Raw genomic sequence first — 13,280 nt, forward strand, 5'->3', positions numbered from 1 at the left:
ACATTTGTTACTCTTGAAGAACATACATGTTCTACTTGTTTAACATAAATAATTTTCAACATTTTCAATGAAATAGTGATATTTATCGAATGTACTTCACAAAACAATAAATTTGATAATTTTTTAATTACAGAATATAAGTGGTCTCTAAGGTCTCCAATGAAAACGTGATCTCCGTAGAAGTTTTCTCTAATTATACGTCTTGCACAAGATTTTCAAAAAAAAAAAAAGATATCAGTTAGTCTCTTATTATTCATTTAGTTGAATAGAATAATGATCAAAAATATCAAAACAAACTATTATGCAATTGAAATGGGTAATTTAGGATTAGTAAATATATCTAATCAAATTATTACAAATTAATATTAATCATAATTTAATTAATACATATGTGTTAATATAATTTAAATTTGTTTTACTTCATTTGCAATTATAATTTACAATTATTTTTTAAAAACTCATGCTTAGATTTCTGGTCGCGGTCACAAGCACAATCAAAGTAGAGTTTGACTAAAACAAATATTTAGCGAATTTGTTCAAATTGCCGTCATATGGCTGTATATTTCTCTGGCCACAGCTATAACAATAATCTTGTAGATATGATCAAGGACTAAACCAGAATAACCAAGGGCCGAATATTACCAGAAACGCTCAGTATATTATTGCATCAAAAGTCAGATAAACAAGCTAGGCAATCATCATCATAAAACATATATACAAGTATACAACACATAAATTAGAGTACAGTACACACTACACATGCACTGTGTATATAACAGCAAGCTAGCTGCAACTACTTCTCTTCAACATTAGGACTCTGAATGTATACGAAAGACGAAGATACACACCAGTAGAAAAAGAAGATGAGAGCCTAAAGCTAAGGTAGTAATTTTTTGATTATATCATACACTGATCACCAGCAAATTCCACAAAAGACCTGAGCTCTTCCCAATCTCCATATTTCACAAATTCATTCATCTCCGGGCTCGAAAAGTTGGAGTATGATGTTACAACACTTGATGGAGCTTCTTGATACATAGAGTTTGTGACAGGTGCCATAACCAAATGGCTCAAATCCGTGACATGGTTATTTGGAAAGACAACTGGCTTCTCCTCCCTGATATGCTGATCGATAAGTTTAGGAGTCTGCTGGAAGCTGATACTGAAACCTTGTAGATTGTCAGATTCACCGCTGCATGTTTTGGAGCTTGCATCAATTAATGGATTATATTTTTTCTTACTAGAAGTTATCTGATCCCTCCAATCCGGTAAATTCTTTTTATGAGATGTATTTCTCTTTAGAATCCGACAGAGTGTCCATACTTCCTGAAAATTAAAACAAAATTATATATATTAAGCACAATATCCACAGCTAATTAGTTCCGCATATATATGAATGTTATCAAGATGAATACGAATATTGTTACAATATACTATCAAGTGTGCATAGTTTAATTATCTTACCGCTTCCTGAAATGCATCGTTGATTTGGATGATTTTGGAGGTATTTTTGTTTGGCTGATAATCCGGAGGGGGGAGGCGAAACTCATGCATCATCCAATCAGTTTTGGTGCCTTTTCCTGCACTACCGCGATAATAAACCAGAGATTTCTTCAATCCAACACACTGATCACGGCGGCTTTCAGAGTAAATTGGTCTGTCAATGCCAGTAGCTTTCCAGAACCCAGAGCTGGTGACCCTGTTGGGTCTTATGCTATTCCTATACTTTCTGCCTCTTCTACAGAAGAAATACCATTCTTTATCTCCCACATTACTCCCTTCTGCAAATTCAACAAGGCAGTATAAATCATCAGATACAATTTCTCGGCTGATCCCTTCCAATACATAAAATCACATGTAAAGTAAAGCTGTAATGCTAGAAGAGTATTATTTGTATATAGATGCCCATAGATCTCATCCATGAATCTAATTAAGATGTAGGTGGAGACTAACCACTTAACTGTACAGGTACAACAACACAAGACTTTAATTCGTATGGTGACTTAACCGAAATCTCTATATAATTACTTAAGCATTCATAATAATGAAAAGCATATCTTGAACACACTGGTTCCACCAAACTAAAAAGTCTAATATCCTCTTGATTTGGCTTTAAAACATCTTTAATTATAGAGAATTAATTACTAGCTCAGAACTTTTTCCCCCCTTCAAAACCAGTACTTTTATCAGTGTGTAAATTAATCGAGGTAAATCAACGTCAGTACTTGTTCATATATAAACTCTATGGATTCGATATGCGTCGATCTGGACACGAACTTGTAATAACACATAGCTAGTTTATTATGCATGAAAACAAAAGCTCGTTACTAAATTCTACTGTCTAAATGAATGAAATGATACAGTTATAGTTAAACATAAAATAGAAAACCTACTTGGAAGATCCCAGGGATCGTATTTGTAGATATCAATATGTTTGATGAGCTCAATACTGAGAGGCTTCTTCTCAACCTTGCGCCGCAGATAAAAATCTACCAGCTCTTCATCAGTGGGATGAAATCGAAACCCTGGAAGCGGTGCATCATCCTCGTCTTCGACATCACCCTGATTCCGGTTGCCAGTGATATCCATTCTTCTGCCGTTCATCTTGTGATTACAAAATTTATCCGTGTGAACAGTATGTTTGCTCTCTACATGTGATCAGTCTAGCTAGGTAGTTTTGGAGTGGAAGAAAGCTTCTGGTTTGAAATGTATATATGTTGGGAAGTTGAAAAGGGCTTGTTTGAATATAATGTTAAAAATTTAGGCTGCCACACAGAAGTACCAATTATAAGCTTGGTCAAGTCAGGGTTTTGACTATGTTGCTTTCATGAATCATGACCCACACAATAGAAACGAGAAGAAGTCGTCTGTCTTTTGTAGCCTCATCACAAGTAATCTAGCGCTACCTGGAGACTTTTAATCTCAATTTACACCATCAATAAATTAACTTCATCTCGTCATCAGTATCACAGTATATCAGAAGCAGCTATTTCTGACCACTAGCGCCACTAGGATTTATATCAACAGTTTTATTATTTGTTAAATATAAGATAAATATCGGGAATTACTCAACCTGGGAATTAGGGTGATGGAAACTACAATCAAAAAATAAAAATTATTTTTTTAATATCGTCGAAATAACAATAAAAATGCAGTTGATTAGGCGTTGAATCATTTGAAAGCCACTAATCACGGAAAATAAATATTACTATTAGGTTAAGTTGTAGGCAGGGCTGCTAGTTTGGTTAGTTGTCACCAGAAAAAATAAATGCATATGAGTAATGAATGTCTGCTCACACAATTGCCGCCACTAAATTATTGAAATCGGAAGAATTAGCAGTGAGATGTGCACATGCAACCATGCATGCAAACCAGCTCCTCTGGATTAATTCAAGAGTTCTTTGAAAAACATAAATACATATAGATATACAATATGGCCACAGTATCTATATGTTTATTACAAGCTTGTCATAGAAAATAGCATTTTGCGTTAATGTGCAGCAGTGTTTTCCTTGCGTCGTGCTAGATACCAGGTGCTTCACTCGTGCTAATTAATTACCATCCGGTGCTCACTGCAGTTCAGCGCCAATCATTTTGACATTTTACTTTAAATAACTAGCTACGCCAGCGAACTGATCTGTTGAAGCCGCCTGCGGTACTTGTTAAGTTACAAACTTTGAATGTCGGGACAGTCCGGGAGTTTTATCAGGATTATATTATATTCAAAGGTAAGGGAATTTCTAATGAAGTTGATTAACAAATCTTTTGATGAATATTCTATTTTTTTTTATCGAGCTCATTAGGGGTGAGATATAACTCCAATTTATCACAAATCTAACTTCTAATTTCATATTCATTAAAATAATATTTTTTCTGAAATCTGATGAATGAAGAACCGCTTACAAAGTCATATTATATTTTGACCATGGAATCTCTACACGAGTCAGGATAATCAACAAACATAACATATTCTCATAATCTAGCATAGTTTTATATTGTCAGATCCCGACATCAACGATTAGAAACGGGAGTGTGTTTTTAGTTTATTTTTAAATTATTCCTATACATAGAAAGCGCACTAAAACCAAAAATACTATGAAGAATGATATACGTTGAAACTATACGGCTGCTTGGCTTAAAATATGTCACTGAAATTCTACATTATATGTCAAAATCAATTATAAAATACCTAGGATCCTTGACTGATCTGAGGAAACAATCCAAAGAACTTGTAGAGATATGATTTGAAAATACCAGTTTTCAACCACTCAGATTTATTCCGAGCAGAAATCCTCTAGATGAGTAAAATCTTTTGACCATGTCATTAGCCACCGGCTAATATTTTATGTTCAAGTATATAACGCATAATTTTACGAGTTAAATATAATATTAATAACATCGTTTAGTTAATTTGACAGATTTTAATATTAAATTAAATATTATATAAGATAATATACATTCTAAGAGGGATTAGTAATAATTAGCCTCCGAAATTGCAATAAATTTTGTAATTAACAATGGTATTAATTTGATTCAAAACGTATATTCGGCGCCAATCTTTAGGACAATCCACTTGTTTATATAAAATTATAAGAACATTGACATTACGGAGAGTCGAACTTGATAACTCGGTCCTGGCTCTCATATTATGTTGAGTATGGACTGGTTTCAACATATATATAAACTATATAATGTAATTAATCTTGATAAAATATATAATAAAAATAAAAGACAACAAATTAAATATTATTTTATATAAATAAGTACTTATTTTTATTAAATAAATACTGAACATCTCTAATTACTTATTTTAAAAGATATAAATCTTAATTTCAATATAAAAGTAAAACCTTATAATAAAGGGGTTTTTTCATAAATATATAGGAAAAAGTAAATTTTTGCAAATTTACTTTTCTCAAGAATAGCTATTTGCAGTTTTACTACACTAAGTTTCTAAATTGCAAAAATACTACCCCTCCGTTCTGCAACTGAATGCAACCACATGCAACTGAATGTCTGATTTCAAGTTTCAGTTCTCAAATGTCATTTTCGACCTCATCCTTGGAATCCATATATATATATATATATGGATTCCAAGGATGAGGTCGAAAATGACATTTGAGAACTGAAACTTGAAATCAGGAGTTGCAGTTGCATTCAGTTGCATATGGTTGAATGCAATCTCATATGCAACTGAAAACTGTAAGTTACAATTGATGTATGGGTGCCCCTGGCGGGGCCATTAAATCAAAATAGAATCAACTGAATGCAACCTCATAAGCAACTGATTTTTTTTAGGGTGGGATGATATTGTGGTGGATTTGGGTTGCAGGCCCCGCAGGGGCAATATTCAACTGAATATGCAATCTCATAAGCAACTAAATGCAACTGAAAACTGTAAATTACAACTGATGTATGGGTGCCCCTGGCGGGGCCATTAGATCAAAATAGAATCAACTGAATGCAACCAAATGCAACTGAATGCAACTAAATGCCTGATTTCAAGTTCCAATCTCCAAATGTCATTTTCGACCTCATCATTGGAATCTATCTATATATATATATATATATATATATATATATATATATATATATATATAGGGTTACTCCACTGAGAACTTCTTAAAATGAGAACCGTGAGAACTTCCTTAATTTATCATATTTTGACTAATCTAAACATCAAACTAGTGGGTACCCAATATAAAAAGTGTATATAAAACTAGTCTCTCCCTAACTAGTCAAAAAAAAAAATTCAAAAAAAAAAAGTCCACCGCCACGTCATCAGTGTTTTTTTTTTTTTCTAATTTTTTTTTTCGGCTAGCTAGGTGGAGACCTTAATTATATACATTTTTTGTGAAGATGCCCCTGGCGGGGCCCTTCAAATGAATGAGATATTGATAAATTAGAAAAGTTCTCACGGTTCTCATTTTAAGAAAGTTCTCATTTGAGCAAGTGCATATATATATATATATATATATATATATATATATATATATATATATATATATTCTGAAAATCTGGTCGAAAATGACATTTGAAAAGTGGAACTTGAAATCAGGCATTCAGTTGCATATGAAGTTGCATTTAGTTGCAGAGGGAGGGGTAGTATTTTTGCAATTTAGAAACTTAGTTTAGTAAATATGCAATTAATTTAGGAAGATGGTATTTTTACAAATAATATCCTAAAAAGTAGTATATTTGATAAATTCCCTATAATAAATTAATAACCCATTTTCCGGCCATTGTTATTCTGTTCCTGCATATGCTGACGACATGTTGATCTCATGGATGGTATGCTCCTCGCCCCTCAGGGCAAAATAGTTGACCAGTATTCACAGGAAGACCACATCCTTCGGGGGAGTGATTAGTGAAATGTGCATTAACCCTACATTATTGCTGATATTACATTTCTACGTTTTAGTTTATTATCTTAAACACTGATTTATTCGTGTTTAATTGTTCATACGAAATGTTTTTAATTACATAACATGTCAAAATATGAAAAAAATGATGGATGTCAAAATATGAATTTACTTCTATGTTATTTAACTAAATTCTAAAATTAGTATATGTTCTTAATCTTCTTGTTAAAATTTTGTTTCCTTGTATAAATTTGTATATTCAAATTATTTTGCATAAACTAAGAAAATGTTTGAAACAAATTTTATTTTACACTTCAATTTAGAAAATGAACTTCTTAAAGCAGAATATTTGTTACCACTTGAAATCAAGTCAATGTAATTATTATTGCTTAACTGACGTAATATTCATTTAAAATCTTACAAAATAAATTCTGCAAAATATATGAACTTATTTCTTTCGTTCTTTCTTTTCCGAATTGAAGTTATATGAATTTATTTCTCGACTCCATGACCAAGTCGTTTAACAAATGGCCCATTACCAAATCGATAATAAAGGTCCCACTTGTGCCTTTACTATAAGTAGCAAAAGCTTGAATGCAAAGTTAGGGGTTTCTTTACTTAATTTAAAAAAAGTGATTTCTTGTTTAAATTAAAATAGAAGAGTAAAAATGATTAAATGAAAAGTAAATAAGTTAATAAAATATTTAGAAAAAAAGTTGAAATTTTGAAATTAAAATTTAACAAATTTTAAATTTTTATAAGTATTTCTATTTATTTATACAAAAGTTAAAAAAAAAGGGAAGTAGCTAATCACAACACGCGCTTAATCTTCGAAATAGAACTAGACCATTGATAACACACATTAGCATTGCGAATATTATTCTTCGAAAGTGCATTGAGTGGTTTGGCAAAGGATATGGAATTCTTATGGAAGTAATGTTATGGACTTATTCTTCCGATTGGCCTTGGGCATCCACCATGATCGATAATTGAATATGGTTGGTCCCGACTCCCAAGTCTTGTGTGTCTCGAAAGTCCGAGAATATAAAAAGCAGAAGCTGTGTTAAATCTTCTTTTTCGTAAAGATAAGTAACAATTCCGACAGCATAGTTAAATTTAAAAACAATTTAATGAAAATAAAACACAACATCTCTAACGATATTATAATAATTCATAATAACATGAAAAGTATTCTTAAAAATTAGAAAACCGTAGTTAATGACAATTCAACAAATATTTATATTTGTATTTTCTATATATCTCGTTGATTAAATTTTAAAAATATCATTAGAAAAGAAATAATACAAAAAATGGTGGGAGGAGCGTGAAAAAGAGGGAAGTCTGATAATTTTTCCTAGACTTATTTGTTTTGGTTTGTGAATAAATATAGGAGTTTCTCATAAATATCCAAGATCAAATTTTTTTTCCAAAAATAAAAATATTTTTTTCAAATATTTTATAAAAATATCAAAATTTTGAAAATATTTGTAAAAATACAATATGTAACAACGTGCAACCATACTCAATCATAATTGCAATATTTGTGGGATCAATTAACTGAATTGCAAATAGTTGCATCTACTCGCAGACACAGTATTAGAATTTAGGATCTAGATTCAAGTGTGCGAGACTTTCGAATCTCGATATTCTCATATGTAATTATAAATATGAAAAGAAAATTATGTTAAAAAAATGAGTGTGCGCCCTATAGAAAAAAAATGAAAGTCCATGATTCATTCATCACTTTCAACATTGAAATAAACTTTCGAGTCCTGATCTTTTCAGCATTTGCAAGTTAAAAATAAATTTTAAACAAAAATATGAAACTATAATATGATCCATTAAATCTCTCCAGCATTTTAAATTTGAGCAGACCGCCTAACAATACACGAAGAGAGATCGGATATGTATGGTATGACAAAGATTTCCCACCACGTGACAAGACTTTTTCTATCTGCCTTCATCAGAAGCAAAGATAATTCAACCAGAAGAGGACAGGCAGCTCGAAAAGTAAGCAAGAGTGATGGAGATATAATATAATAAATTGAAAAGTGATGTATCATGATTCACAAGACTCGATCAAAGTCTTGAGTCAAGGTACACTGGACAATATCAAATATCCGTGGAAGCTGACTATTACTCCAATCAGTTCCCTTGTATCGAGGATGATGGTTTATGTATATATTTTAAGTTTTCTTTTAAAAATATGATTTTATAAATTAAATAAAAATTAAATATTTAAATTTGTTTTCTGAAATACAAAATCCTGAAAAATAAATTACAAAATTATATCACATAGAAGTCTTAAAATATATGTTAAATAAAAAAACTGTATAAAAATGAGTGAAACGAAGGAAGTATTAATCTGTGCATAGTAAGCGCATGCTCGGAGAAAAGGTTATATGCTCTGTCCCATCATTTTTTTTACAATTTTTTCACGCATTTTAAAGTGTATAAAAAATAGAATTTCATAATTTAATTTTAAACTTTTTACAAAAATTAGACAGTATACATTTGTTAAAAAGAAATTAAAATAGTTAATATAACTGAAAACGCAAGTGAGACTTTAGTCGGTTATTCGTAGTAAACTCAACCGTTCGGGACTTCGGGCCCGAGCTACTTTTGGCGTATAGATTTTTCTTGATGAAAAGTCGAAGGATAGCTTTGAATGATGTTTGAATCTGCAAACATGATTGACAGTGTTTCTTCAAAAAGGCAAGGTTTTCAAAACATATTTCAAAAACTTATCCCAAATCTTTCTTCAAAAAAAAAAAAAATAACTTATCCCAAATCTTAATTTAGAACACATAATTTTATCCTTATTTATATGTGTTTAATTAAGGTACAAATTAAAATTAACATAATATTTGTGCGTTAACCTACCATCATAAAACAGACAGAATTATTTATTGACAAAAAATTTAAATAATTAATTATATAGTAAAGATTATGTCGAATTAAGTATTCCGAAGTGGCCGCCAAAAGGTCTTAATTTTTTTGTTTAAAATCTACATACTCGTAAATAACATTGTATCGAGAGATGATAATCATGCCATCATAATTATTTTATGTGTTTGGAATTTACGCTAATCACTAGATTCCTTGAAAAATGTCGGTCAGCCAATGTCATATCATTTAAAAACGTTATTCTTTTGGACAAGAAAAATATTAATAGTTAGCTCACAAATCCTTTTCGAGTACCATATATATCAGTTTGATTACGAAAACAATAAATAAGAAAGAAAATATTAGGAATATTAATTTAAATTTTACTTTATATCAACTCGTTTGAAATCTGAGACCTAGCTATATGTTTGGTTGATACAGTATCTCTTTTGCACTGTTCGAAGGTCAAACTTTGCGGTACAATTTTCCTACTAGGAAGATAAGAATAGGGCTGTAAATCGATACGGACTATCCGGTGTCTCGGCTCATATCCGGCTCGAAAATATGATACATGTCTCATATTCGTTTTGAAAACGATCCAAATCTGGCGGAAAAATTAAGCTCGTATAATATATGATCCCGGATACGAGCACACCTATACCCGCTCAGATTCGGGCTCATATAACTTTTCATAATATGATCCTACCCGAATAACCGAATATGATCCGCGGTTCATATTCGATTCAAACTCATATACATATTATATTTTAACACCATCATATTTGCAAGTAAATAGTTATCATTTTATAAAATTTTAATATCTTATTTAAGTTTATATCTTCATAAAATATGATTTATTTAATGTGATCATACTTATTATCTTCATATATATTTAATAAATGATATATATCAATATATAACTATAAGTTTTAATTTAAAATTATTATACTTTATAATATTATGTTTACTTAGACTAATGATAGTTATTTGAACAAATGAAATAATAATGATACTTAGTGTTAGTGGATCATATCCGGCTCATATTCGATGGATCATAAACTACCCGGTTAAAAAATAGAAAATACGATACTGGATCATATCCGGTTCAGATCCGAATCTCAAATACCCGGGATCAGTTTAGATCCGAATAAAACGATCCCGGACCCAAATCTGGACAAGCTAAAAATAATATGATCCGGTACTTGAGCAGAGGGGTACCCGGGATCACCCGGATCATTTTACAGCCCTAGATAAGAATGGCTTCAAACTTGTCATGTTCATTTTAAGTCAATTTTGACCAACACATCTCAAGCACATACAAAAGTTGAATTTTGTTGGTTGAGTTGCAGAAGAATAGTATGGCTGCAGTCAACTCGTCATGCAAATCTTGTGGAACTCGGCTCAGCAATATTGTGTCTCGTTAATATATTTATACTCCCTCTATTTTAAAATAAAAATTATCTTAATTTTTCATGATTTACACGTATTTTGGAGAAGAACACATTTTTATTCATTATTTTTCAAAAAAAAAATTCTAAATAAAAATTTAATATTTATATTTTTATTCATAAAAGTAATTTGAAAATTAATATTCAGAAATATGTTTTTTTACACTTTAAAATAGGTGGAAAAAATCAAAATCACGGAAGGAGTAATATATATAGGAGTATCGTAATTTATAGCCAGGACTCGGAAAACATGAGCACCTAACATGCTCAGAACTCGGAAGCACCAAAAATATGAAAACATGCAGTCTTGTTTGAACACTTGCGAAGCTTTCATACGTTCTGCCAGATGATTTAGCAGACACTAAGAAATCGAACATTTTTCCTGCACTTTCACCTTATGAAAACACTTGTATATCGAATAAAAACCAGATTATTTATTTTCTCATAAGCAAATATTGTTTAGATGCCATACTCCGGGAAGGACAGACCCTACCTGCCTCAGACATCAACACCCTCGTAGACACTGACTAAAACAGAAAAAAAAACAACATTTTTTTTGCTAATACACACCGGCAGACGATTAATACTCTCTCCGTCCCATAATATTGGAATGTCAACTAATGGAGACACTTTCTTGATCATTTGATTTACTACTTAAAAACCAGACATTGCAAGTGCACGAACATAATGCATACTGTAATAGTTACTGGGCGCCGAAAACATAAGCAACTAAAGGAAAATTTATATAGCAACCTCAGATAAATTTCTGCTGTAGCATGTTTTTCTCGTCCATAGAGAAATTTCTTACTCTCTTTGTAGCTGATCTTTTCGTATATAATGTGAATTAACTGGCAATAATTAAAGAAAAAAATGACTTTGGAGTTCACTAAATAATAAATAAATTATATAATTGATGGATCAGACAATCACACTCCTGCATCTCATATAATATCTTCCTAATTTTTCTACCTAAAGCGTTATTCAACTTTTATATTGTGGTTCGATTAGGTAAAAGTACATATAATAATCAGTAACAAGTGAACATGACGAAACATCCTTAAACTGCAGGATTGCTCTTCTGAACGAACTCAAGGGACTTCTTTCCTTCATGAGCCTTGCCAAAGAAGTTGGTCATGTAATCTCCAAAGAGCACATCTTTGTAATAAGCTACCCCGTGATGCTCCACCAATTCTGGCAATGGCCCTATATTCTCATCCAATTTAGGCGTAATAAAGATGGGGATCGAAACTCTTGATTGCTGGCCTGCAGTGCGCACTCTGTGCTCAGCGCTTAAATACTTTCCGTTGCTTAAGATCTGACCAAAATAGAACACACAATCAAGAACAAAAATTATGCCTGAAAATTTACGTTGAGCAGGACATTGTTTAATTGAGGTCCTAACCTGTAATGCATCGCCAACATTGATGACTAAAGCACCAGAGACGGGAGGAATCTCCAACCAGGCATCGTCACAGTTTGTAGCTCCTTCGCGTCTAACATATAAACCTCCAATTCCATCTTGCAGGAGCACTGTCAACAATCCAACATCCGAGTGACGCCCCACTCCCACAGTTAGATCAGGGTCAGGGCATGCAGGATAATAATTCATGTTCACCATTTTCAGCCCCGTGAGTCCATCTATTTTAGAGTCCTGTAGCGTGACCCCAAGGTTTTCAAACAGAATTCTCAATATCGTTTTCACCATATTCGTCGACGTCTTCAAGTATTCAAGGGCCGCTTCCCTGAAAATACATGAATTTACCTATTAGCATCAAGGAAACTAGGTGCCTACGGAGTGTGCGTTACATAGTTTAAATTAAAATTTGTGAAACCAAACACTGTAACTCAAGTCAGTTACAAGGAAGTAGAAGTGACGTGTGGGTTACATTCAACCAAACGAGGAATGTAATCTTGAGGCCAAAATTCGGAAATAATTACCTACAATCATGAGGCCAAAATCGATGGGCATCTTCATCATTAGTATAAACCATGCTAACATAATCTTTCCACTCCAAAGCCTTCTCTTTCTCAGGGACAAAACTAGTCCCGTACTTGACATACGGGCTAGGACTCACTCCTTTAAGATACACCGCTTTCTTCTCAGCCGGTTGCTCAAAAAACTTGTGAGCCGCATCTTTGAGCGCCTGTAATAATTCCAAGGGCACACCATGGTTGACAACTTGAAAGAAGCCTAGTGTCTCAGCTGCAACCGCAATATCATGCACCACTTTGTCATGTTCAGGTCCATCAAGTTTCGATAAATCAATAGGCAAATGCTGAGACGCCTGATATCTATCAGGTTTCAGTATTCGCTCGCTTGGTGACTGAATGTATCGTTCAGGCACCTTGGACACGCCTGAATCAACAAGGCCTTTGACACCATTGCCTTGGCGGACAACAAAGTTGAACATCGAAGTTGCATTATCAAAACTCGGAGCCATTTGCGAACAATGAAGAATTTAGTTTGTTTCTTAACTTGTAAGTACCGAAGTGTTTTGTTTATCGAGTTGTGATGCAATGTGAGAATTTATCGTTACGGTTTCGTTTATTTATAGTTATTATCAGGCGCCATGAGAATACGAGA

The 13,280-nt window shown here is 32.4% G+C and overlaps 2 protein-coding genes across 2 annotated transcripts; both read right to left on the minus strand.

Annotated features, from left to right (window-relative positions):
- Nucleotides 1–638: 638 nt before the first annotated feature.
- Nucleotides 639–2,740, minus strand: LOC108217722 (transcription factor JUNGBRUNNEN 1). The gene is made up of 3 exons (XM_017390602.2): nt 2,394–2,740; nt 1,465–1,781; nt 639–1,326 (listed from the first exon to the last, which is right to left on the minus strand). The coding sequence occupies exons 1-3, from the start codon at nt 2,602–2,604 to the stop codon at nt 898–900; spliced, it is 957 nt and encodes a 318-aa protein (XP_017246091.1). The 5' UTR covers nt 2,605–2,740; the 3' UTR covers nt 639–897.
- Nucleotides 2,741–11,578: 8,838 nt separating this feature from the next.
- LOC108218127 (scopoletin 8-hydroxylase) lies at nt 11,579–13,202 on the minus strand. Its single transcript, XM_017391049.2, has 3 exons — nt 12,635–13,202; nt 12,099–12,438; nt 11,579–12,011 (listed from the first exon to the last, which is right to left on the minus strand). The coding sequence occupies exons 1-3, from the start codon at nt 13,135–13,137 to the stop codon at nt 11,754–11,756; spliced, it is 1,101 nt and encodes a 366-aa protein (XP_017246538.1). The 5' UTR covers nt 13,138–13,202; the 3' UTR covers nt 11,579–11,753.
- Nucleotides 13,203–13,280: the final 78 nt, after the last annotated feature.

Source organism: Daucus carota, chromosome 4 (genome assembly GCF_001625215.2).
Source record: "Daucus carota subsp. sativus chromosome 4, DH1 v3.0, whole genome shotgun sequence".
Taxonomy (NCBI): domain Eukaryota; kingdom Viridiplantae; phylum Streptophyta; class Magnoliopsida; order Apiales; family Apiaceae; genus Daucus; species Daucus carota.

What these genes read in the sequence shown, in the direction of transcription:
- LOC108217722 (XM_017390602.2), bottom strand. Translation starts at nt 2,604, where the DNA reads ATGAACGGCAGAAGAATGGATATCACTGGCAACCGGAATCAGGGTGAT. An exon ending in CGATCCCTGGGATCTTCCAA is followed by an intron (nt 1,782 to 2,393) that starts GTAGGTTTTCTA and finishes TTGAATTTGCAG; the next exon opens with AAGGGAGTAATGTGGGAGAT. An exon ending in ACGATGCATTTCAGGAAGCG is followed by an intron (nt 1,327 to 1,464) that starts GTAAGATAATTA and finishes TTTAATTTTCAG; the next exon opens with GAAGTATGGACACTCTGTCG.
- LOC108218127 (XM_017391049.2), bottom strand. Translation starts at nt 13,137, where the DNA reads ATGGCTCCGAGTTTTGATAATGCAACTTCGATGTTCAACTTTGTTGTC. An exon ending in TTTTGGCCTCATGATTGTAG is followed by an intron (nt 12,439 to 12,634) that starts GTAATTATTTCC and finishes ATGTATTTTCAG; the next exon opens with GGAAGCGGCCCTTGAATACT. An exon ending in ATGTTGGCGATGCATTACAG is followed by an intron (nt 12,012 to 12,098) that starts GTTAGGACCTCA and finishes TATTTTGGTCAG; the next exon opens with ATCTTAAGCAACGGAAAGTA.